Source organism: Leopardus geoffroyi, chromosome A1 (genome assembly GCF_018350155.1).
Source record: "Leopardus geoffroyi isolate Oge1 chromosome A1, O.geoffroyi_Oge1_pat1.0, whole genome shotgun sequence".
Lineage (NCBI taxonomy): Eukaryota > Metazoa > Chordata > Mammalia > Carnivora > Felidae > Leopardus > Leopardus geoffroyi.
In genome coordinates, this window is record NC_059326.1 from 176,513,959 (window position 1) to 176,536,550 (window position 22,592).

Genomic DNA, 22,592 nt, shown 5'->3' on the forward strand with positions numbered 1-22,592 from the left:
ACAGGAAAGGCCCCCAGATAGGACCCAGCGGGAATTCGCTCAGACACTTGTCGCCTCTGCTTTTGGCCAGCAGAGGGTGCAGTTGCACGCAGCTGGGCCCACCAACTGAGTACCTTGTTGGCCACCGTGTACTGGTAAGAGTACCGTTGCTTGCCGCTCTTGTCCTCGTAAACCGTGGGCACGATCTTCAAGATGTAGTCGTGGGAGGCGAGAGCTGCAGGAAGGACACAGCAGGATGAGGCAGGGGGACAGGCACTGACCAGCCGGCAGCTCTTTCTATGCCCTTCAATTCTAAACCTGCTTGGCATTGCTGAGAGGCTGTTTCCAAATTTTCATTGCCAAACAGCCCTTCTTCGTTTCCCCCGCTCTGGACACCAGGAATTGAGAGACTCCATCTATCAGGATCTTTACTCCTGCATTGTGTATGATATTAAAATTCTGGAAACAACCCAAATGTCCGTCAACAGGGCAACCGTTGAAAGGTGGGTACTGCGAGAAGCCATGCCCCAAGAGATACTGTTACACAAAAAGAACTAAGTTGCAGAATGGAGTGGATAACCTGTTTCCATGTACTGGGGGGCAGGGAAAACTCACTCTCTATGCAGGAAGGTATAGAATTTTCTAGAAAGACACCCAAGAAACTATTAGCAATTTTAGTCCCTGGGGAAGAAGGCAGGATTTGATAAAGATCACATTTCATTGTGCACCCCCTGGTCCTGTTTGAATATTGTTGCTTTTGGAGCAATAAAAGTTTCAAAAAGAAAGAGCCCACAAACCAGAAAAACAGTATTTATGAAGAATCCATTTCTTTCCCCATTTTCAGTGAACAGAAGATCAGTTCTCCCTCCGCCTGGCCCTGTCATATTCCACCCTGACCCACCACTGCTGGATGCAGGGAGGCTGCAGAGGGCAGGGACTGTGCCTTACTCATCTCTTGTCCCGGAACCCTGCACAGGGCCTGGCTCAGAGCGCACAGCGTCAAGTGCTTACTAAATGAATGAACGGATGGAGGGATGGCTGGCCGGCCAGAGGAATGAATGGAGAACAGATGAATCAGCTTCTGATAAGCATGAGGTAACCGGAATCAAACATGAGGCGGATAGAATGCTGGCCCAAAGCTGCCAAATGTCACCCAGGAAAGGTGTGAATTCCCTTGAACCTTCTGGGAGGTTCCGAGAAGCCCAAAGACCCTTCTGTGGTTGCCTTCTACAGTCTCAGGTCAGGGATCATGGATATAAAAGCATGGATATATTTAGCCTTGAGTTTTCGAATCCTGGTCTACTGGCTGAATCAGTTCTGAGTCCTTGGACTCCCTTGCTGTAAGAGGGTAGGGGGTGTAGATGACAGCCATGGCCTCTTCCTGCTAATACTGCATCTTGGTGAGAAAAGGGTAGTGCTTCCTGAATTGTCTTGAGACTTGAGCCCTCTGAAAACCTCAGAAAAGCCCTGCAGCTTCAGGTCTGAGCCCATGAAGATCCCAATACCCCACTTTCTCAAACCTGCTGTGGTCCTCGGGTATCAGGAGCAGTAGAGTTACCCAGGATTTATTTTTTTTTATTTTTATTTTTTATTTTTAAAAAAAAATTTTTTTTTTCAACGTTTATTTATTTTTGGGACAGAGGGAGACAGAGCATGAACGGGGGAGGGGCAGAGAGAGAGGGAGACACAGAATCGGAAACAGGCTCCAGGCTCTGAGCCATCAGCCCATAGCCTGACGCAGGGCTCGAACTCACTAGAGTTACCCAGGATTTAAAAGGCAGACCCCTGGGCCTCACCCCTGGAGATCCCTGCTCAGTGGTTCTGGAGTGGGGCTCAGAATCTGCATTTGAGATACAGCGCTCCAGATGCCCATCACCCCAGGTTAAAAACTTGAGGGAAGGAAAGAGTGAACGCCTTATGAAAAATCACACTCGTGGAAGTTCTGTTACAATTTGTACAAAATACAGAGGATCCTAAAAAGAAAAACTAAAACCGCCCACAAATCCGCCATCCACAGAAAACCATGGGTTCATGTTCTTGCGTATAAACTGCTAGACTTACACATAATGTTCATGTCTTCCTAAAATTCGATCATACTGTACCTTTTTTCTAAGTACTAAACACCACAGATACCATTTTAGGCCCAAGACACAGAAGGTAAGCTCTGTAAGTGTTTCTTTTATTTGCTGCAAAATCCTCTAGCACAGGGCCTGGCACATAGTACGTCCTCAATAAACGTTTGCTGCCTGAATGCCAGCAGAGGTCTGACACATCATGGTCAGTAGCTGCACACAACTCCCAGCGCAGCCCCGTAAATGTACTCAACCGACCCCCCCGACCCCATGGCTAGACACTGACGCTGTTCCTCAATTTGCACTCTTGTAAACAATGACCTAATGAACATTATTTTCCTAAATCTGTGCACACTCTCTTAATTATTTCCTTAGCTTACTCTCCTATGAGTAGAAATGATGACTCAAAGGCAATGACCATATTTAGGGCCTTTGATAGCCTTTGCCAAATGCCCACTAGAGACACCGCACCTAATTCCACCCACATGGATTCCTCGTCAGTGGACCCCCTCCAAGGGGCTGCTGGCTCCCACCTGATCCTGTCAGGCCCACGTACCCTTTCGCTCCCTCCCAACAGCTTATTATGGAAAAATTCAAACACAGAAAAAATGGGGAATCATATTATGAGCCCCACATACCTTATTCCCCAGGTTCGGCAATTAACAACACAGGGCCGATTTTGCTTCATCCCTACCCTACTGTTCCCCCCCCCCACCCCATTTTATTTTGAAGCAAATCCCAGACATCACATCAATTCATCCACAGATATTTTAGTTATGTCTCCATAAAAGATAAAGACTCTTAAAAAACAAAACACAACAACCACAATGTCATCATCATGGCTAAAACATCAACAATCACTCCTCAGGAGGAAAACAGGTCACTCCAAGTGGGGGTTACTTTAGACAAGATGCTCAGGGAGGGCCTCTCGGAGGTGGTGGCTTTCGAGCGGAGACCTATATGACAGCCCTCAGTGGGAAGGTCTGGAAGCAGAGAGGGCAGGCAGCAAAGGCAAAGCCCTGGCAGGGACACCAAGCTGGAGGGCCGAGGGAAGGAAAAGCCAGCCCTACGCCTGGCTGCCTGTTGTCTGATCTAATGCATTTTCCTTCCCACGGAAGCCAGCCCGGGATGGCTTTCGTCACTAGCCCTGGGGCAGGCAGGGTTTTCTGCGCATACGCTCTGGTTCCTTCCTCGCTCGGTTCTATTTCAGTATCAGGCCGCCGAGGGGTCCATGCTAACTGCAAGTGCACGTGGATGGCCGCCTTGGGACGGCGTGCTGCCCTTACCCAGAACTGCAACGACTACACCATCACCCGAAGGATCATCACCCTCACTTACAATCAGACATTTGCGTGAAAAGAAGAAGGCACTGCTCACACTCATATGCTGCAGGAGGCAGCACGGAACGGGCGCGCACCCAGGGGGAAAGCAACGGGATAATGTAAATAAAGCAAAGACCGCAAATATCACAGACATTACCGGAATGGTAAAAAACTAGAAAAAACTAGACAGACATTTTCCACGAGAAGACAATGCCTTAATAGAGCGCAGCAGAGCTGCTAGATGGGCGACCATGCCTCTGTCACCACTGGAAAAACTGTACAAAAATTGTGGTTAACGTAACAATGTCAAGTACAAAAATCAGAAGGTAAACTGCCGTCTACTTGCTTTGAAAAAATGACCTCCGCTGATGGACAAGGGCTCACGGGGACACGGGGAAATGAAAAGTGTGATTTGTTGTGGGAGGGGGGGAAGGGTAGGTCATGGACAGCTGTTTTCTTTTGCGTGAATTTCTGACTATCAGAGAGAACAGTGTATTTTAAGAAACAATGAGAAAAGCCTTATGGGTAAAAAAAAAAGTGAGCTCAGGTGAGGAAATAAGTCAAGGTAACCTGTCTTGCAGGATCCAGCGGATGAATGCATTTAAGCAGACGCGCCACCTGGACCCATTCTGTACGTGCATCCGTGGCCCTAGGTGTGTGCATGTGTAGGTGTGTAAACATTCATTCGATGAGGCCACAGACAGGTGTGTACATACGTGTGTCAGCGTGTAAAGACATGGAGCCCTCTTTACTTAGGGCCAAGATGCCAGAATGCTGAGGGGGTAGACAGCTCAGGAAGGGGGCACTGGTGGGTGGGAGGGGCTCAACCAGGAGGAGAGTATGGGGTTGGGGGGCGGCCCAGGTGGTCAGACCGGACTGGGCCATCCACAGCCCTGTTCTCACAGTGCCACTGGAACCAAAATAAATTCTGGCTCTGCCATGACTCCCTGTGGGGATCTTAGGTGATTATATTGCCTAAGAACAATCATGTGGCATGAGAACAATAATGATGATAATAGCTGGTATTCACTGAGCACTTATGATGTTGCCTAGGGCTGTCACATACTTTCCCCCAGGGGGCACAGGTCCCCTCCTCTGTAAGACAGGGCTGGTTCCACTTTCCCCACAGGCCAGCTGTGGGAACGAACGAAGCACTAACAGCTCTCTCTGCTCATGGTGAGTGCTTTATAAATAAACGTTCCCTTCTTCTCCCCCTTTCCCCGCCCCCAGTTGGGATATGGGATACATACGGTTGGAGGTGAGTCTGTCTGCTCCCCCGAGAGCGTTGAAAGCTCCATGGACATTCTGGACCTGTGGAGAAGCACAGTGAGGGGGCTGACCTCAGAATGCCACCACCTCCAGGTATAGCCCTGGCCGTGAGGGGACGGCCAGGTGCCACCTGGTTTAGGGACCTTACCCAGCATGGTCTGTCTCGTAGAGAAGCTGTGGGGAGCAAGAGAGAGATACGGGACGGGTCTGGCACCTGGCAGGCACTAGCTTGCTTCCCATCTTGGGTACCTCTAATGTGCCATTCTGTCCTGTGTACTTCTAGCCATCTCATTTAAATGCCCCTAATGAGGTACTGTTGACCCCATTTTACAGAAGAGCAGACCAAGGTTTGGAGAAGCACTGAAACTTGTCCAGCATCACACGGCTGATAACTGGCTGAGCCAAACTCCAAATTCAGGAATCTGACCTCAAGCCTGAGCTCTTCCTATCAAGGCACTCAGGAAATACAAGTACAGGTGAGTCTAGGTCCCAGCACACGCCTCCTGAGATCCTCACAGTTCTCTGAGGACCCAGGGCTGCTGGCCTCACTGTATCTGCTACAGAGAACATGTAGCAGTTGTGGGGCTGAAGGCCACACCCTACCTATTCCCTGATGATGAGGGGAAACCACGTCAGCCATAGGAAAGTCTAAAGCAGGGCAAGGCATGGGGCACATGGGGCATGCCACCATGGGCATGGTTAACAGGAGTTGCCAACGTAGACACGCTGGAGGGCTTCTTGGAGGCAGTGACACGACACCCAGGAAAGTGGGAAGTTAATCAGGCAAGCAGCATGTGTGAAGGCATGAGCCTGGAGACTGAGGAATAAACAGAGGCCTGTGTGGCCCCAGAGGAAGGAGGTAAGAAGCAGGAAGTAGGGAGGTCAGAGAGGAGGTGAGAACAGGCTCCTGCAGAGAGGGCCACTTCAGAAACAGTGGGAAGTAGCTGGGTGGCCTGATCTTTGATCCTGGTCTCAGGTGGCTGACGTCTATCGAGCGCTTAACAGAGCTGCGTACCCTTAACAAGTCCAAAGAAAAGGAAAATCTGTCCAGTGCTGCCTTAGGGAATGACAATCTGACGACTTGGTTTCTAACCCAAGAAGATGGTGGTTATGGACACGAGAGCGAGAATGTTCCCTCCCACAGTCACGTGTCATTTGTATGATCATTTGATTAACTTCTGTTTTCCCCTCTAGACTGTAGGTTCCACAAGAGCAGGGACCGTGCTTGTCCTCAGCAACGTGCACAAGGCACATCATGTGCCTAATAGGTGCTCAAGAAATATTTGTTGCATGGATGATGGATAATGGATGGGTAGATGGAGCCTCAGTTGTTTTGGGTTTTTTCCACTTAAAGAAAATCCTATTTCCACCATAACCATGACCAAGAAGAAGGCTGTTACTGCCCTGTTCTGTCCACAGCACACAACAACACAAGACTGCCCCTTCTCCTACCCATCTGTCCCCTTCCTTTCTCCCTGCTACCCAGCCTCAGTCCGTGTCCTGGCTCCCCTGGCCCTGGCTGCAGCCCTTCCGTCACCTCCACTCTGGCCTCACGACCATCCTCCACACAGCAGGCGGGTGCTCTAACACACCAACCTGCCCGAATCTAGTAAAACTCAGCTCTCTGCTCCCATCCCAGGACACTTCCGCACCCTCTCTGCCAGCTCCGAGGAGCGCTCACTTCCCAGGCTTCATTACAGAACACCATTCTGACGATGTGGACACCTGCTGATTCATTTTTTCTAAAATAACCTTGTGGCTCTTTTATATGAAAATGACCGACTGGGCGTGTCATAGAGTGGGAGATGTGGGAGATGCCCCTTTGCCCATGAGACTTCCCTGTGAGCCTGGCCAAATCCTCACTCTCGGGGCTTGACTTACATGTCACCTGAGAGGTCACCTCCCTGACCTCCCAGGCTGGGAGGTACCCTGTCCCTGCTCCCATATCACTGCCCAGAATCCTCTGCCTCTCTTGTCCTTAGCCCTCCTTGTCCTATATCATCATGTTTATTTGTTTGATCTTTTCTTCTTTTGAGAGCAAGAACCCTGTATTGTTTACCCATCATGTAGCCCCAGGGCCTGGCACAGAGCAGAAATTTCAAGAGGGTCTGACGGATCCATGGCTATATGGGGCACAGTGACAGAAGACCTGGGGCCAGACATATCTGGTTTCTTAGAAGCTGTGTGACCTTGGGCAAGCTACTGAATCCCTCTGACCCAGTTTTCTCATCAGGAAAAATAAATGCCATCCAGTATCCTTGAGGGGAGTTTTTGTGAGGATTCAACAAGATGTCATCTGTAATGTTGCTCTCTACGTAAGAAAGTGCAGGCTTCCGGGGTCAAAACCTCCCACAGGGAAGGAGTGTGGTGTGGTACAAAGACTGGGTTTGAACTCTGCCTGTGCAGAGCTGAGTGACCCTGGACTCACGACTCCACGTGTCAGTTTCCTCCTGTGCCCACTAGAGACCACCTTCCCAGGGCTGTGGTGCAGATTTGGTGAGCTGGTGGGTCCAAAGGCAGCTAAGAGACTGCCCAACACCTAGTATGTGGAGGGCCCACTGCCTACTACATGCTTGTGGTTTGTTAGCTACTGTCCCACTGGGGGTGGTGACCACCCCACATCCTGTCTCCTTCATGGCCGTGTGAGCCCCTCAAGGGCTGGCAGCATGCCTTTTTTGTTTGTTTGTTTAATTTTTTAATGTTTGTTTATTTCTGAGAGACAGAGAGAGACAGAGTGTGAGCAGGGGAGGGGCAGAGAGAGAGGGAGACACAGAATCCGAAACAGGCTCCAGGCTCTGAGCCGTCAGCACAGAGCCCGATGCGGGGCCTGAGCTCACAAACCGCGAGATCATGACTTGAGCAGAAGTCAGACGCTTAACTGACTGAGCCACCCCGGCGCCCCAGGGCTGGCAGCATGCTTTATCTTGCAGGGCCTAGTGCAGAGAGAGGGTACAAATAGCAACAACAGTGGTAATAGCTCATTTCACTGACCACTTACTCTGTGCCTGGCACTGTTCTAAGGGCTTTGTGTGCATGAATTTGTTTTATCTCCACTACAATCCTATCAGGCGGGTACTATTACTGACCCCATTTTACAGATGGGATAACTGAGGCCCACCAGGACTAACTACTTTATCCAAGGTCACACAACTAGTAAGTGGTGGAGCCACGATTTGAATCCAGAAAGACAGGCTGGGAACCTCCACACGACAACCCCCTGAATGGAGAGATGGGATGATATGCGTGGTGAACCCTGTGTGAAGTGAGTCCATAGTCCTGGGGCAGGCCGAGTGTGTAGTTAGGGAGTCTGGCTCATGGCACTCAGGGAGGCCAGGATTTCTCTGTTCCTAAGCCCTATCTCCAAGAGGAAAACTCTCTGTGATTTCCAAAGGGACTGGAAAGGTGATGATTGGGCCACTCAGGCCGGGCACAAGGGGCCACGTGCAGTGGAGAGAGGAGGTGTGAGCATGCACACGTGCTTAAGGGGCAGTGTGCACTCAAGAGGGTGCATGGGGACGCAGAACCAGCAGTGTGGCCTGAAACCAGACTGTTGATTCAAACTCAGGCTCTGTGACAGACTGCACCCTCCCTGTGCCTCAATTTCCTCACCTGTAAAATGGAGAAAATAAAGTACCCACCTCTTGGGCTGCTAAGCATGAAGAAGGTCATGCTTATAAAGAACAGTGCTTGGCAGGTTCACGTGAGTGGGGCATTGCAGGCACGAGCGTGTATGTGAGACCTTCCAACGTGGGTGAGTCTGCGCACTTCCGGGTGGTGTGTGTGAGCTGTGTTTGTGCAAGGGTCTGAGTGTGTGTCCATCTGGTATGTGTGCTTAGGGATGGATCTTAGGGTGTACGTAGGAGCACAGGTATGTCTGGGCATACCTTTCAGTGTGTGTGATGCGTGTGTGCATATAAGTGGCATAATGTTGTGTGTGCTGGGCTTGCGGGCCTGTGTGAGCCCCATGTGCACACCACCATTCCTGGAGGGACCCCACCCCCCAGCACCCTCAACCAGGATCCGGGATTCTCATCAAGCAAGGCTTGGGGGCAGGACCTGGGGTCCTGATCCCAGCACTGTGGCTGGACCAATGACTTCCCTGCTCTGAGCCTCAATTCCAGAATCTACCTTTAGGACCACGGTGAGCGGTAGAAAAAAGAAAGAACATCCAAGCTCCCCTGCCTGCGGCTGGTAGAGAGTGGAGGCGGCGGGGGGGGGGGGGGGGGGCGCGCCTGTGTTCTGTCCCCTCACACTGCTGCCATGGGTAGGGAGCTGCTGGGCCAGGCCCGCTGAAGGCGGCCCTCTCCATCATAACAAGGACTGTCAGAAGGCTTCGTCCACTGTGTTACCCCTATTTAGTGGGCGTGGGTACTGGGCTGGAAGGCAGAAAGGGCCACAGAGGGGAGCGGGCTGGACTCTGGCATGAAACAGATCTGCTGGCAGACCCTGGACAAGAGGCTTCTCTGGGCCCAGCTCCATGACTGTAACACGCGGTGCCTCCTTGTGCCTCATAAGGCTGTGCCAGCACGGAGAAAGCACCAGCACTTAGTACTTGCTCATGAAAAGCAAGTCCCTTTCCCCAGACTCCAGGTCTCAACCCAAGGTTCCAAGTCCAGTGCACTGTCAATAAAACTGCAGTCGCATGCCCAGAAGGAATGATACAGAGGAGCTGTTTGACGGAGCAGAGACTCAGAGGAGGTGACCCCTCTACACGTCATCTCTCTGTGCCCAGAGAGGACAGAAGCCTCCGGGTGACACGGCCGCCTCGCTGTACGCCCACCCCAGTCATGTCACCTTGAATGTGCCCTGCTCACCTGCAGTGTGTCCCCAAAGGAGAGCTTGTGGATGACATGGGTCATGTCCGGGTTCTGTGGCTGGGCTGTGGCACTGTGTGTAGACACGTGGAAGTTGCCTGGGACCTGGGGGGAGAGATACAGGTTTCAGGAGTGTCGTTGACTGCCGCAGAGGGTGGGCTGCAGGTCTTCACTCTGGTGTCGGACAGATCTGGATTTGGATCCTAGCCTGGTCCAAGCCATGGGACTCTGAAGGAGCCGCCGCCCTTCTATGAGCCTCAGGTTCCTCATCCGTAGAACGGGTGCAGTAGCAGAAGCTACCCGAGGGGGCTGCTGGGATTATGGGAGGAGGAAATACATGTGAGGCATCCAGCTGGGCCCCTGGCACAGGCCAGAGCTCGAAATGGCAGCTGCCCACCAACTTCCTGGCTGTCGGCCCCATAGCAGGTTGAGGCCCACGGACCAACTGAACCTGCTCAAAATCCAAATCAACACCACCGTTCACCCCAATTTGCCCCATCACCTTAGGCTAGGGGATCCTTGAAGGCACGGCTGTGGTGGCCTCCTCTCCTCCCTGGGCCTTGAGGCCCTGGCAGAGCACAGCCCAGGAGAGGCACTGATATCCTGTGACCAGGACCTCCCTGGGTTCTGCTGGGGCGTCTTTGTTGCACTAAAAGGCCCCTCCTCCACCAAGCTACTCAGGCCAAGCCCTTGGGATCATCCTGGCCCCCTACCTTTGCCTCACACCTGGCCTCCTGCTCACCAGGAAAGGCTGTCAGCTCCACCCTCACGACATGTAGCACCTGACCTTCTCAAGCCTCCAGTGCTCCCCTGGGGCAGCTTCCTCACTGGGCCCCCAGCTTGCACCCTTGGCACCAACAGGCCCTCCAAGAACAACAGCCAGAGGGGTCCTTTTGAACCCTACCTCTGATCGTGTCACTCCTCTGCTCACAACCTCTTTTGTGTACTCCCTCTGGCCGGGAACGGCCTACCGTGGAGGTCCTACCTCGGTCCTTCGTACCTCTGACCCCTTCCTGGAACGCTCTTTGACATGGCTCTCCCCTCCCTGTTTTCCCTCAGGCCTCTGCTCGGGGAGCCCCCTGACCCCAACTCCCCAAACCCTTTGGCCTGCTAAAGCACTCAGCAGCACCTGCCACCGTATCTTTATCTCGTTCTATTCTGCTTCCTCACCAGGGAACGTAAGCTCCACGCTGGTAGGGAGTTGTGTCTGATTTGCTCTGCACTCCCCAGACCCTGGTAGATGCCCACTACATTAGGTACTGGATGAACGAACAAACCAAAGAAAGACATTAGTTCTTAAAATAGCATTTGTGGGGCACCTGGGTGACACAGTCAGTTAAGTGTCTGACTCTTGATCTCGGCTCAGGTCATGATCTCACGGTTCATGAGATGCAGCCCCGCACCAGGCTCTGTGCTGATGGTGCAGAGCCTGCTTCGGATCCTATCTCTCCTTCTCTCTGCCCCTCCCCCACTTGTGCTCGCCCGCTTGTGCTCTCTCGCGCGCGTTCTCTCTCTCAAAATAAATAAACATTGAAAAACTGTTCTAAATAAAAAGTAAATAAATTCTGGAAATAGCATTTTTGATTGTGACATCTGGTAATTTCTATTTTACAGAAAAGAAAACTAAGGCTCGGAACACTGAAGACACTTGCTAAGAAACATGCCAAGAGCTGTGGTTTGAACTCAGGGATGCTGGCCTCCAGACTCGGCACACTGAAGCTGGACATGATACTCCCTCACTCCATTTACCTCAGCAGCCCTGGGTTGATGGCCACACGTAACCATCCTTTGGGACGTGCTGGTTTTGGGAAGACAGCCCAGACAAGAACCTGACCCTGGACGAGCCTCTGGCCTGTGGTGACACAGGTTTGGAACAGAAAATGAGACTGCGTGACCCACACCGGACCAGAGAGATGTAGACCGTGGGGGCCGTGGGGAGGGCCCCCAACTCAGTTGGGAGTGTTCCGAGAGGGCTTCTCAGCAGAAAGGACCCTGTTGTGCTAAGGCTGTAAAAATGAGTCTGCAGTACTCGGGAAGAGGGGGAAAGGCATCAGAGCTGATGGGTCAGCATGACGAGTACGGAGGTCAGAAACTGCCCGGTTGGTGGGCACGTGTAAGGAACTAGAACGGTCTGCAGGGGTGGTAGTGGCAGAAAATAAAGAGGCATAAGAGGGAGATGGGGCGGTTCCGTAAAGGCCCCAAATGCCATGCTGCAAAACGCAGTTTATTTTATTCCAGTTCAACGAACTGCATCAGAGGAAGGAATATGGCTTAGAGCTTCCGGCTAAGCAGCAGTCCATCAAAGTCTGCTTGTTTGGTACGCATGCCTGTTCCGAACACAAAGCTGTGGGCTGCTCACAGAAGTATTCGTGTCCTCACTAGGGCCTGGGCTTTGGACTCACCTGGAAGGTACCAGGCTGACAGGGTACGGCCTGGCCTCGGCTCACAGGTGAGGCTAGAACGGAGCCTGAGACGTGGGCCTCAGGGGCCCAATTACCCGTGGTAGAATAGCAGCTGAGCTCCACACTCCAGTCCAGCCCCAATTCTCAGCTGGGGCGCCTTGGGCAAGGTCAGTAACCTGTGTGCCTCAGTTTCCCCATCTGCAAGATGGAGACGCTAGCTGCAAAAGGTTACTGAGAGGATTAAACAAAGTGGGGAGTGCAAAGCCAATGGCAGCTGTTATTGGGCTGGGTTCCTAGCATGAACGTGTGCGTCATCAGAGACAGGACAGAAGAACCCTCCTGGAAGACAGAACCACATGTACACAGGCAGGGCATGGGGAAAAGCCCACTGTATCTTAAAAAAAATGTTTAAACTTTATTTTTACTTATATAAATAATAAATTATACATTTATATTATAAAAAAAGGCACATGATCGGGGGGCCTGGGTGGCTTCGTCAGTTAAGCATCCGACATGGGCTCAGGACATGATCTCACAGTTCATGAGTTCGAGCCTCATGTCGGGCTCTGTGCTGAAAGCTCAGAGCCTGGAGCCTTCTTCAGATTCTATGGCTCTCTCTCTCTCTCTCTCTCTCTGCCTCTCCCCCACTCTGTGTTTCTCTCTCTCAAAAATAAACAAAACATTAAAACAAAAATTAAAAGAAAAAAAAGGCACGTGATCAAGTGAGGACTAAAGGTCCCGTTGTCTATCACCTCTGGAAGAAACCAATAGCGTCTAGCACGTGTCCTTTGGCGTTCTTCCCTGAAGTGAGTGACACGGGGCCTCCGGTGGGCAGAGTTCAGAATGGGGTTTGGAGGCTGGGCCTCACGCTCCCAGAGTGAAGCAAGTCAAGGAGGCTGGCTCCCGCGCCATCTGCCACCCGCTGCCTCCCCCCGAGGCTGTGACTCAGTGACCCACTCCCCCTCCACAAGGAATCCATCACAGGTGGCTGACTCATGCCAGCACACGCTGGGCTGAAGAAAGAAACGACGACGACGCTTTCAGAGCCTGTGACTTAGGAACCTACGTCAGTGTCTCTGATAGATTTTAGAAGCATATAGATGGAGCCAGGCCCCAAACCCGGGCCCATCCTGCCCTCCTCCTGGGAGCTGGCTGATTAAGCGAGGAGTCTGGGCTGCTGGGAGCTGCCGGGGCAGCCTGGAACACTCGAACTTGGACATCTGACTGCTGGCCAACTTCCTGATGGACAGATAAGGAAGCCATGGGGCAAGTGTAAGCCTGATGCTGGGAGATAAAGGGGTGGGGGCCAGCTACTAACCTCACCCATCATCAGGGCACACCGTCACGCTGGCTTTCTTGTCTGAGCACTGCCTGACTGAGAGCTCCTAGGAGGCAGGAACCCTGAACACAGGCAGGAACCTGCAGGCAGAGCACACACTGCAAGGGTACGAGGACAGAGGGTGGTCTGAGCTGTGACCTGGAGTGGACGGACACCAGTGGTCACAGCTCGTGTGACCAAGATGCTGGCAAGAAGCAGCAACAGGGGGGCGCAGGGGGAGAGCAGGGGCCCGGTGCCAGGCTGCCTGGGTTCAAAACCTACTTAATCTCTTTGGCCTCCGTTTCCTCAGAGCTGCTACAAGGAGTAAGTAGGTTAATACAGGAAAGGGCCAGGTAAGAACCCAATCGGTGGTAGCCATAAGGCAAGGGCCAGCTTCACACTTTCCTAGAATCCCTGGCCCTCGCCAGCCAGAGAAGACCAATTTCTTGAACGCCATCCACGCACATTTTAGGAGCACACCTGCACCCAGGTGACAGCGGGTGCCAGCTGATGAGATCACGGATGCTCCCACTGATGGGAGATAAAGCAGGCCAGGGAAAGGGCACCGAGGCTTGTTCCCATCCCCACAGAGTTAAGTGCTTTGTATTTTATTTAAAAAAAAATTTTTTTTAAATGTTTATTCATTTTTGAGAGAGAGAGAGAGAGAGAGAGAGAGAGAAAGCGGGCAAGGGGCAGAAAGCGAGGGAGACACAGAATCTGAAGCAGGCTCTAGGCTCTGAGCTGTCAGCACAGAGCCTGACACAGGGCTCGAACCCATGAACCGTGAGATCACGACCTGAGCTGAAGTCGGACGCTTAACTGACTGAGCCACCCAGGCGCCCCAAATGCTTTGTATTTTAATTTGCTCATGTCTTACAATCTGTGAGGGCAATATTATTATCCCCATTTTACAGATGCGGAAACTGAGGCTTAGAGAGGCTAAACTGCCCAGAGTCATTCATTCAATCAGTGAGCACTGTAGCCAGGATTCTCGACCACAGATAGGTCTGACCCCAAAGAGCAAGTCCCACTCCCCACTCTGGGGGCCCCACCAAAGCCCATCTGAGGGGAGCTGACCACAGCCTGGGCGTGTTTGCTAAAGGGGGAGGAGGGTGCGGTGCTGGGCTATCTCCTGGGTGGTGTTTCTCCTGTGTCCATCCCAGGCTGGGTGCCAAAATGGCCCCTTCTTGTTCACTGTCTGGGGCATAAATATTTGTTTAAGCCAGGTGATCTTAATACCCCTGAGGGGAGGCTCCCACAACCGGGACTGTGTGTGTGTTCATCCTCAACCGTCACCCCTCAGACAGGCCTCCCCTTACACCCCAATCTCAGTGGTTTCTCTCCCTTATTCTCCACCCTAACACCCTCTTCATTCTCTTCACAGCTGCTTTACCAAAACCGCAATTTGCTTGTTTGGGTGTTTACCTGTGGGGTGGCTACCACCCCATAATAGACCACAGTGCCATCAAGGTCAGGGACCATGATCGTTCCTTCTAGCACTGCATCCCAGTGCCAAGTGTGGAGCCAGGCACAAAGCACTCAATAGCATGATGTATGAATGAATCAGCAAGGGGCGGGACACAATGGTCCAAAGAAGTCAAGAAGTGAAATGAGGGTCAGAGGAGAGGGAAGGAGGGACTCCCCGGAGGGACCCACGTCAACGAGGTCTGTGGAAGAGCAGCAGTTCTCCAGGCAGAGCAAGAGCCTAGGCCTACCACCAACTCGCCTATCTCCCTGCGTGACCACACGCCCGCCAGCCCTCCCTCCTCTCCAAGGCCGCCTCTCCAGCCCGCTGCTCTCTCCCACGTCATTGGCGTCCCCTGCAGCTCCCAGGTCAGTCACCCCACCCACGCAGCACTGGCCCTTCCCCTTTGATCCATGTTCTCTTCTAGATTCTAGGGCCCGCCTAGGCCTGGTTCCCTCCTACCTGCCTGGCGGCTCCTTCTCCTACCTTTCATCACCCCCCTCATCTCCCCACTCCTCAACGCTGGAGCGTATCAGAAATCAGTCCTGAAACCACATTTGCATCAAGACTTTGGGTTCTTGCATTTTGGTGCCACAGGCCCTTTGCCAGTCTGGTGACACATGTTTTAAGTGTTTAAGATGTGTTGAATGTATCCAATACATAGGATTATGGAGGAAAGAAATGATGTGTAAGCAGTAATTAAAATACGAAAAAACATACTTAAATAGGCTTCTTTATTACCACAGCAAATAATAAGACCTGGTCACAGGTCAACTGATCACTCTGATTTCAAAGTAGTGATGAATGTAAATAGTATCTCAAAATTATCTGCAACTATTTTAATGTGACATAAATATCGGCAATTTATTGGTGACAAGTCACGGGTGCTGCTAAGGCTACTATGGTTTGTAGCCAACGTTCATCATAGGAGAAAATGCTGAATTTGAGTCAGAGCTTCATAAAAATCAACGTGTCATTTTTTCCCCCATGCAAGTTCATAGACCCCTTGGATTCAGTCTACACTCCCTGGGGTGTCAGTGAACTCCAGGTTTGGAAAAATTTCTACACCTTCTCTCTGGATAGTTTAGCTTGGGCCAATAATCCGCAAACATTCGTGGCATTGGAATCCCCTGGAAGGCTTGTTATAACACAGATTAGGGGGTCTGAAGCGGGGCCTGAAAATCTTCATTCCTAGTAAGTTCTGAGGTGGTACTGATGCTGTTGGTCTGGGAGCCTACTCTGAGTAGCGCTGATGGAGACCTAGGACCCCAACATCATCTATTCACTGATGACCCCCCCCCCCACGTTTACATTCCGGCTCAGAACACTCTCCTGAACCCCAGAAACACACCTCCGATGTAGTATGTCTGGGAGGAATCCCAAATGAAACACATCCAGAATTGAACTACAGTTTCCCAGCCCTACTGCCCACAGAATCCATGCTTGCCCAGACTTCCATATCCAGAAAATGGGACCCTCTGCTTGTCCAGACAAAAACCCAAGAGGTTTCTTTGATTCCACTCTTGCCCTCACTACCCATATCCAACCGATCGGCAAGTCTCGTTGACTCCACATCCCTAATCTGGCCACTTCTCTCCAACTCCACTGCACACCCAGTGACCATGACCTCTGCTCTTGGCCCCTCCAGTGTGCTCCCTGCACAGCTATCACCATGAGCTTTCTAAAGTTTTGCAGTCCAACAGAACTTTCTCTGGTGATGAAAATGTTATGTAGCACTAATATGGTAGTCACTAGTCTCACGTGGCTATTAAGTACTTGAAATGTGACTAGTGAGACTGAAGGACTGAATATTTCACTTTATTTAATTTTAATGAATTCAAATTTAAATAGCATCACGTGGCTAATGGCTACCATACTGGTATAGTATAGGTCTTTATTTTTTTTTAACTTTTTGAGAGCACGTACACATGTGCATGTGAGCAGAGGAGGGGCAAAGGGAGAGGGAGGGAGAGAAAGGGAGAGAGAGGGAATCTCAAGCAGTGGAGAGGAGAGGCCCCGAGACTACGTGGGAAGAGACAGGTCCAGTCACACCAGTGTCCCAGCCCAGCCTTGCAGCCACTCAGCAGGAATTGTGGGAAGGGAGGGCACATGCCCTGTCGAAAGGGGCAGCTCTAGATGTCTGTTGACAATGGGATGTGTCCCCAGTGTGGCTAGAGCCTCTGACTTTGAAAATCGGGAACTCTGGGCTCCCAGTCTTTAGCTATTGGCTCTGACGTGTTCGAATGCTATATAGGACAAACGTAACTTGTCTTTGGGTTGGGTGTGGCCAGTGAGCTTGCAATGTCTGATTCAGATGTCGGGAACCGGAGGAAGGGTGTTCTGAGCAAAGGCTACAAGAGGGCAAGCAGAAGCCAGGAGTGGCCAATGGCTCAGTCTGGCTGGGAACGGGAATGGGAGTTATGGAACACGGGAGACAGCTGTGTGATCTTGGGCAAGACACTCAACCGCTCTGGGCGTCCGTTTCCTCATCTGTAAAATGGTGCCACCTCACAGAGCTATTTTTGCAAGGCTCCGCTGTGATTAATACATAAGAAGAGCTGAAAAGGGTGCAGCGTGTGTGGAGCCAAGGTTGCTGGCTCCCGCCAGGGTTCCCTCGTACTCCCAAATGCACTGTGCTCACATCCTCGACTCAGGATCTGAAGTTCCTGGTTCTAGCGACAAAACCACAGTAACACCTGAACGGTCCTTTGGGGGCCTACCAGCTACTTTCAAATGCACCCCAATCTCGCTCCTCCCCTGCTTTATTCCTCGTCACATCGCCACCCACCAAAATGCTTTTCAGTTAGCGTGCTGTCTATATCCCCCTACTAGCACAGGAGCTCCGACAGCACGGGAACTCTGCCCACCTACCCCGTTCCATTCCGTGCCCCAGAGCTGACACAGAAGGTGTCCAATAAACGTTTTTCGAATGAATGTGTGATAGCTCACTTAATCCTCATGCAAACTTTGGGAGCTGGGTGGTATCATTCTATTATTACCATCATCGTATCCTCACCCTAAAGACGTAAAAACAGGCTATGATGGGTGGAGTGACTCAGAGGGCGCTGCTTGGCCAAGAGGGGGTAGAGCCGGGATGCACACTCAGGGCTCAGAACTGCAAATCCCATGGTCTTCTTAACGGCCGCTCCCTTCCCCGGCGGGAGGAAGAGCAGCCCCTTCCTGAACCAGCCAGTGGGGGCTCCGTGCCTCTGGAAGCCTGGAACCCTCACCCAGAATCTCAGCAGGAAACGCTGCCGGCCACCCTAATGCTTGTCAGTCCCTGGCTGGGGGGGAGGCTGAGTGAGCGCACAGCTCTGAACACCCGGATTCTGGGAGGAAGGGGACCGAAGGGATGGGGAGTGGGGAAAAGGGGCCCGTGCAGGGTCTCCGTACCTTGTTGATGCTGAACTGCCCCTCAAAGCGGCAGCCGGCCCCGTTGTTCAGTGGGATCTTCATCGAGTTGTCAATGTGCCCCACCTCATGCCTGCCCATCTCATCCTGTATGTCCAGTCCGACCACTGCAGGGGCCAAGGAGAGGAGAGAGTCACAAACACCCAGAGAAATGGGGATGGGGCCCAGCCCTTCATCCCTGGACCCCCTCCTCTCATCTACTCCATGGACAGGTGGGCCCTGGGCCTTCCAGGCACCCACAGCCTAGGGCCCAGAGCCACAGAGAGGAAGGCAGCCAGCAAGGCTGGACTGAAAGGGAGCAAGCCCACAAGGTCCCTGCCACTGCCTGAGGCTGCAAAGGAAGTGGGGGGGGGGGGGGAGGCGGCAGCTAATGGGGTGAAAATGGGTGATAACAATTAGGCCTTCCTTGGAGAATTATGAGGATCAAATAATATGTGTAGAAAATGCTTAGAACAGGGGCTGACGTGTAGTAAACGGCAAGTGCTTAATGAACGTCAGCCCCTAATGGTTCTCAGTCTCTGGGTTTGTTGGGTAAGGTTTTAGGCAGGCATTCGTTCACTCATCATTCATTCATTCATTCACACCTTTTTTTACCCAATGCCTATTCCTGCAGGCCCTGCCCTCCCGGAGCTTAGGTACTTTTCTGGTCCCTCAGTACACTGAATGGGAAACTTGGGGCTTGGGAGTCCCGGTCTTTGACTCCAATGTGACTCTTTACCCGTGACTCAGCTTCCCCATCTGTAAAATGGGCAGGCCCATGCCAATTGCATCCTTTGAGATGGTTTAAGTGGCACGGCTTTGCAAACTATGAAAACGCAGACATTTCCCTGAAAGAAGCACTGGAAAGGAGGTTATGACACAAAGAAAGAACTGGAAGCTGTTTTATGCGAGCCAACCCTACAAGGGAAAAATGGGAACAAATGTATCCCTCAGTGGTGGTAGGGAAGTGAGGGAGGGCCCATCCACAGAAGGAAAGATGATGTAGTCGTTAAAAATGACGCTCACAGGTCTGTAGTATGTGGGAAACGCTGATGCCGTAACGTTTGGTTTAAGAGAAATGCAAACAGGACTCGGCGGCTCCACCCCTGGGAGCCTGTTGTCTAGATGCACACATGTCCAGACGTGTGTGCGAGGCTGCTCTGGGCAACTTTATTTGAAACTGTAACGAGTGGAGGCAACCCAGCTGCTTGTCAACAAGGGACTAGTCAATGGAACAGTCCCCTCTGGAATGCGGTGCAGCAGGTACGAGAACTGAGCTAAATCCATGTGTGGGGAGAGGCAGCTCAGAGCAGGGCAGTGACTAAGAGCTTGGGCTCTGGGGCCGCCACTGTCTGTGGTTCCTGGCCTTGCCCCTTACCAGCAGTGGGACCTCGAGCAAATTCCCTAGCCTTCCTGTGCCTCGGTTTCCTCCTCTATCCTAGGCTTGTGAGGATTTCAAAAATTAAAATAGTACTAGGTGCTAGACACCCTTCTAAGTGCTTTCTACATAGGAATGCACCATCCGAGCATCCCTGTGGGGAAGATAATATTAGCAGACCCATTCTATCCTGGGGGACACTAAGGCACAGAGAGGTTAAGTAACTTGCCTGGGATCGTACAGCTAAGAAACACTGGAGCGTGGATTAGAACGCACAGAGTTTCGATCCAGAGGCCACACCCTTTGGCCATTCCACTGGAGTACGTCTCATCTTAATGCACTAACACAGCCAAAGGATTCAGGACGGAGCCTGGTTTGGAGCAGGAGCAGAATCAATGGCAGCTGTGGTGATCATCTTACTAATATTATGAGTAACGTAAGAATAGCTCCAAGATATTAGCATAAAAAACAAGAAACCCCAGAAAGGTCCCACGCAGTTGGGTCCCAATTACATGAAAAGTAAAAAGAAAAAACAACACCCGCCACCTAAACATGATATGTGTTTGTAGACGGGGGGACAGACACACAAGGCAGGCAAACAAACACAGGGGTGGAGAAGGGGTCCCGGCTGCTAGCAGGGGCTTCCTCTGGGGTGGATGGCACACTAGGGAACACGGACTTCAACTTTTCTCTTTGTATGTTTCTGTATTTTGAACGTGATTTTTTTTAAGCCAAAAAAAAAAAATATTCCTGTTATTAGTTAGCAATAAAATATCACTTTTTTAAAGCAGGATAGGAGATTGCACACACAGCGTGATCTCAGCTGTGTTTAGAAAGGCGCAGAAAGGAAGGCCAACGGGATGGGATGGCGTCAAATGTCAACTGACGCTGTCACTGGGGGTGGAATTATGGGCGATTTCTTCTCCCTGCTGCTCTGGATTTTCCAAAGGTACAATGATGAACGTGCATTTTTTTTTTTTTTATAATAAAAATCTGTTCTCTTAAAGAACAGCCAGGGTGCGGAGCTCGAGTGTAAGATGCCTGGGTTCAGGTTATGGCCCCACAGAGAGACAGCGCCCCGTGGGCTAGTGCAGCCCCAAGCTTAAGGTTGCCTGGCCCCTCCTGGGCCGCTGCCTGTAGCTGGGACGCAGCCTGGAACCACATCCCTTCCCTCCCCTACCCCACTGGTCCCAGTCCTCTGGCCTGACTAAGAATTTCCTTGTTCCAGAGACACGACCTACTCCTGACTGAGAAGCTGCCAGATGAATTATTTTTCTAAGGGAAAAAGAAAAAATAAAAATAAAACCGACCTATTTCAACAGGTTCCCTGGCTTGGGGCCCACTGTGGATTCAAAATTGTGATGTAATTCTCACCAAAAGCAATAACAGAACTGAATCTCTCCCTATCTCTGCCTGCGGACACACCCAGTGTTCTGTCCTTCAGGAGGAAGGGCGTGGGTGGGAGAAGGGCCTGCATCGGGTTATGTGCCAACCTGGGGCAAAGGGACACTAGACATCCCAGTCCAGGAAGGGACACCCAGTCCACTCAATAAGAAGTCTAGGGACCGGCTCATCAGACCCTCCCGGAAACCTCAGGCTGTTAACAGATAGCATTATAAACCCATTTTTATAGATGAGAAAACAAGCTCAGAGAAGTCACACCTCAGCCTGGGTCAGAGTTTTAGTGAGCAAAAGAGGTCCGAGGTCTCCTTGCTTTAAGATGCTTGAGAGGTTGTATGACCCTGCCCCCACCCCCACGGCACCCTACAGCCTCTTGCCAAGAAATGGGTAATAACAGCCCGGCCCCCTTGCTATGGGGCAGGATAAACTGTGGTTGTCAGTCACATGCCACAGCTCCCTGTGAAATCCGGCTGAAAACATGGCTACCCTCCAGAGGTAACCCCCGTTAGCCATTTCGAGTACTTTGTATTCTACAAAACCTCCAAATGCAGGCACATTTGATTACATTCCACACCCACCCCGCACCCCCAAAAGGAACAAGGAGAACCTTATGCGACCTGCTATTTGCAGCCTGCCCTGTTTGCTGACTTGTCCCGGTTATCTTGTCATCTCTGCACACTCAGCTCTGCCTAACAGAGGGGCCTTGCTGGAGCAGAGGGCTGTTGGGAATACTCACATTCGCAGTGCAAATTGGGTAAACTGATGTTCAGGCTGACGTCAATTTTGCCCCCGCTGTCCTTGTCCGGGTCATCGACATAGAGCTCATTCACGCTAAGAGAGACAAGTACAGAAGCCTTCACTGAGAGGGGGCACCCATCACAGATGCCAGGGACAGCCAGGAGCCATTTCCCTTGGTGACCACTGCTCAACCAACCATCTAGGGGAAGCCTATCTGCTCAGACACAGGGGAGCAGGGCTCCCATCTTGAGGGCCCCTCCAAACACTGGCCTTACCACTCAGAGGGAGGGGGCTGGGGTGGTGATAACGGGCACGGCTTTTGGCGTTAGACAGACTCAAATTCCAATCCCAGCCCTGCCATTTTCTATGTGAGCTCGGCAGAGCCCGTCTTCGAGTGGGATATCATCACCTACCGTTAATGGGGTGGTCTGAACACCTGAGTGAAAAATGGGAGTCTTATTAGGCCGCAGGGCCTGGTACCTCCAGGCATATGGTACCCTAGTCCCTACTCTCTGGAGCCATCTCCCACTCAGCTGGGAAGTGGGGATTCCCTGGGCGCTCACCCTCGATGCTCAGCCCTCACAAAGCCCTGGGGCGAACACCAGGTCCAAGATGCAACTAGACGTGACTAGTTTGTTAGTGTCCTGTGGCTGCAGCATAAATTATCACAAAGCTGATGGCTTAAAACGAGTCACGTTTATTATTACCTTGCACTTCTGGAGGTCCACAGTATAAAACAGGTCTGCGGGGCCATGCTCCTTCTGGAGGCTCTACGGGAGAATCCTTCTAGAGGCTGCCTAAGTTCATAGCCCCTCCTCCACCTTCACACCCAGTAGAACCACACAGCATCTTCACTCCTCTCTGGCCTCCTAACTCCCTCCTACAGCAGCTCTGGTCATTTCATCTCGCCCACCAGATAACTCAGGGCCATCTCCCCGGCACGAGAGACTCGACACAATCACATTTGTAAAGTTCCTCTGGCCACGTAAGGTCACACGTTCACAGGTTTCAGGTCTTTGTGAAGAGAGGCACAGTTTGGGGGCA

At 51.7% G+C, this 22,592-nt stretch overlaps 1 protein-coding gene across 5 annotated transcripts in view; it reads right to left on the minus strand.

Annotated features, from left to right (window-relative positions):
* Window positions 1-22,592, minus strand: part of ERGIC1 (endoplasmic reticulum-golgi intermediate compartment 1) — a 102,830-nt gene that overhangs the window by 15,731 nt on the left and 64,507 nt on the right. For 3 of the 5 annotated variants that reach the window (XM_045501227.1, XM_045501208.1, XM_045501218.1), the window contains exons 4-8: window positions 21,547-21,641; window positions 18,035-18,159; window positions 9,457-9,561; window positions 4,624-4,684; window positions 114-214 (exon numbers count right to left, since the gene is read on the minus strand). In XM_045501227.1, the coding sequence (XP_045357183.1) occupies window positions 114-214; window positions 4,624-4,684; window positions 9,457-9,561; window positions 18,035-18,159; window positions 21,547-21,641 (487 nt within the window). The remainder of the gene's footprint in view (window positions 1-113; window positions 215-4,623; window positions 4,685-9,456; window positions 9,562-18,034; window positions 18,160-21,546; window positions 21,642-22,592) is intronic. The other 2 variants (XM_045501232.1, XM_045501235.1) reach the window with 2 other exon arrangements.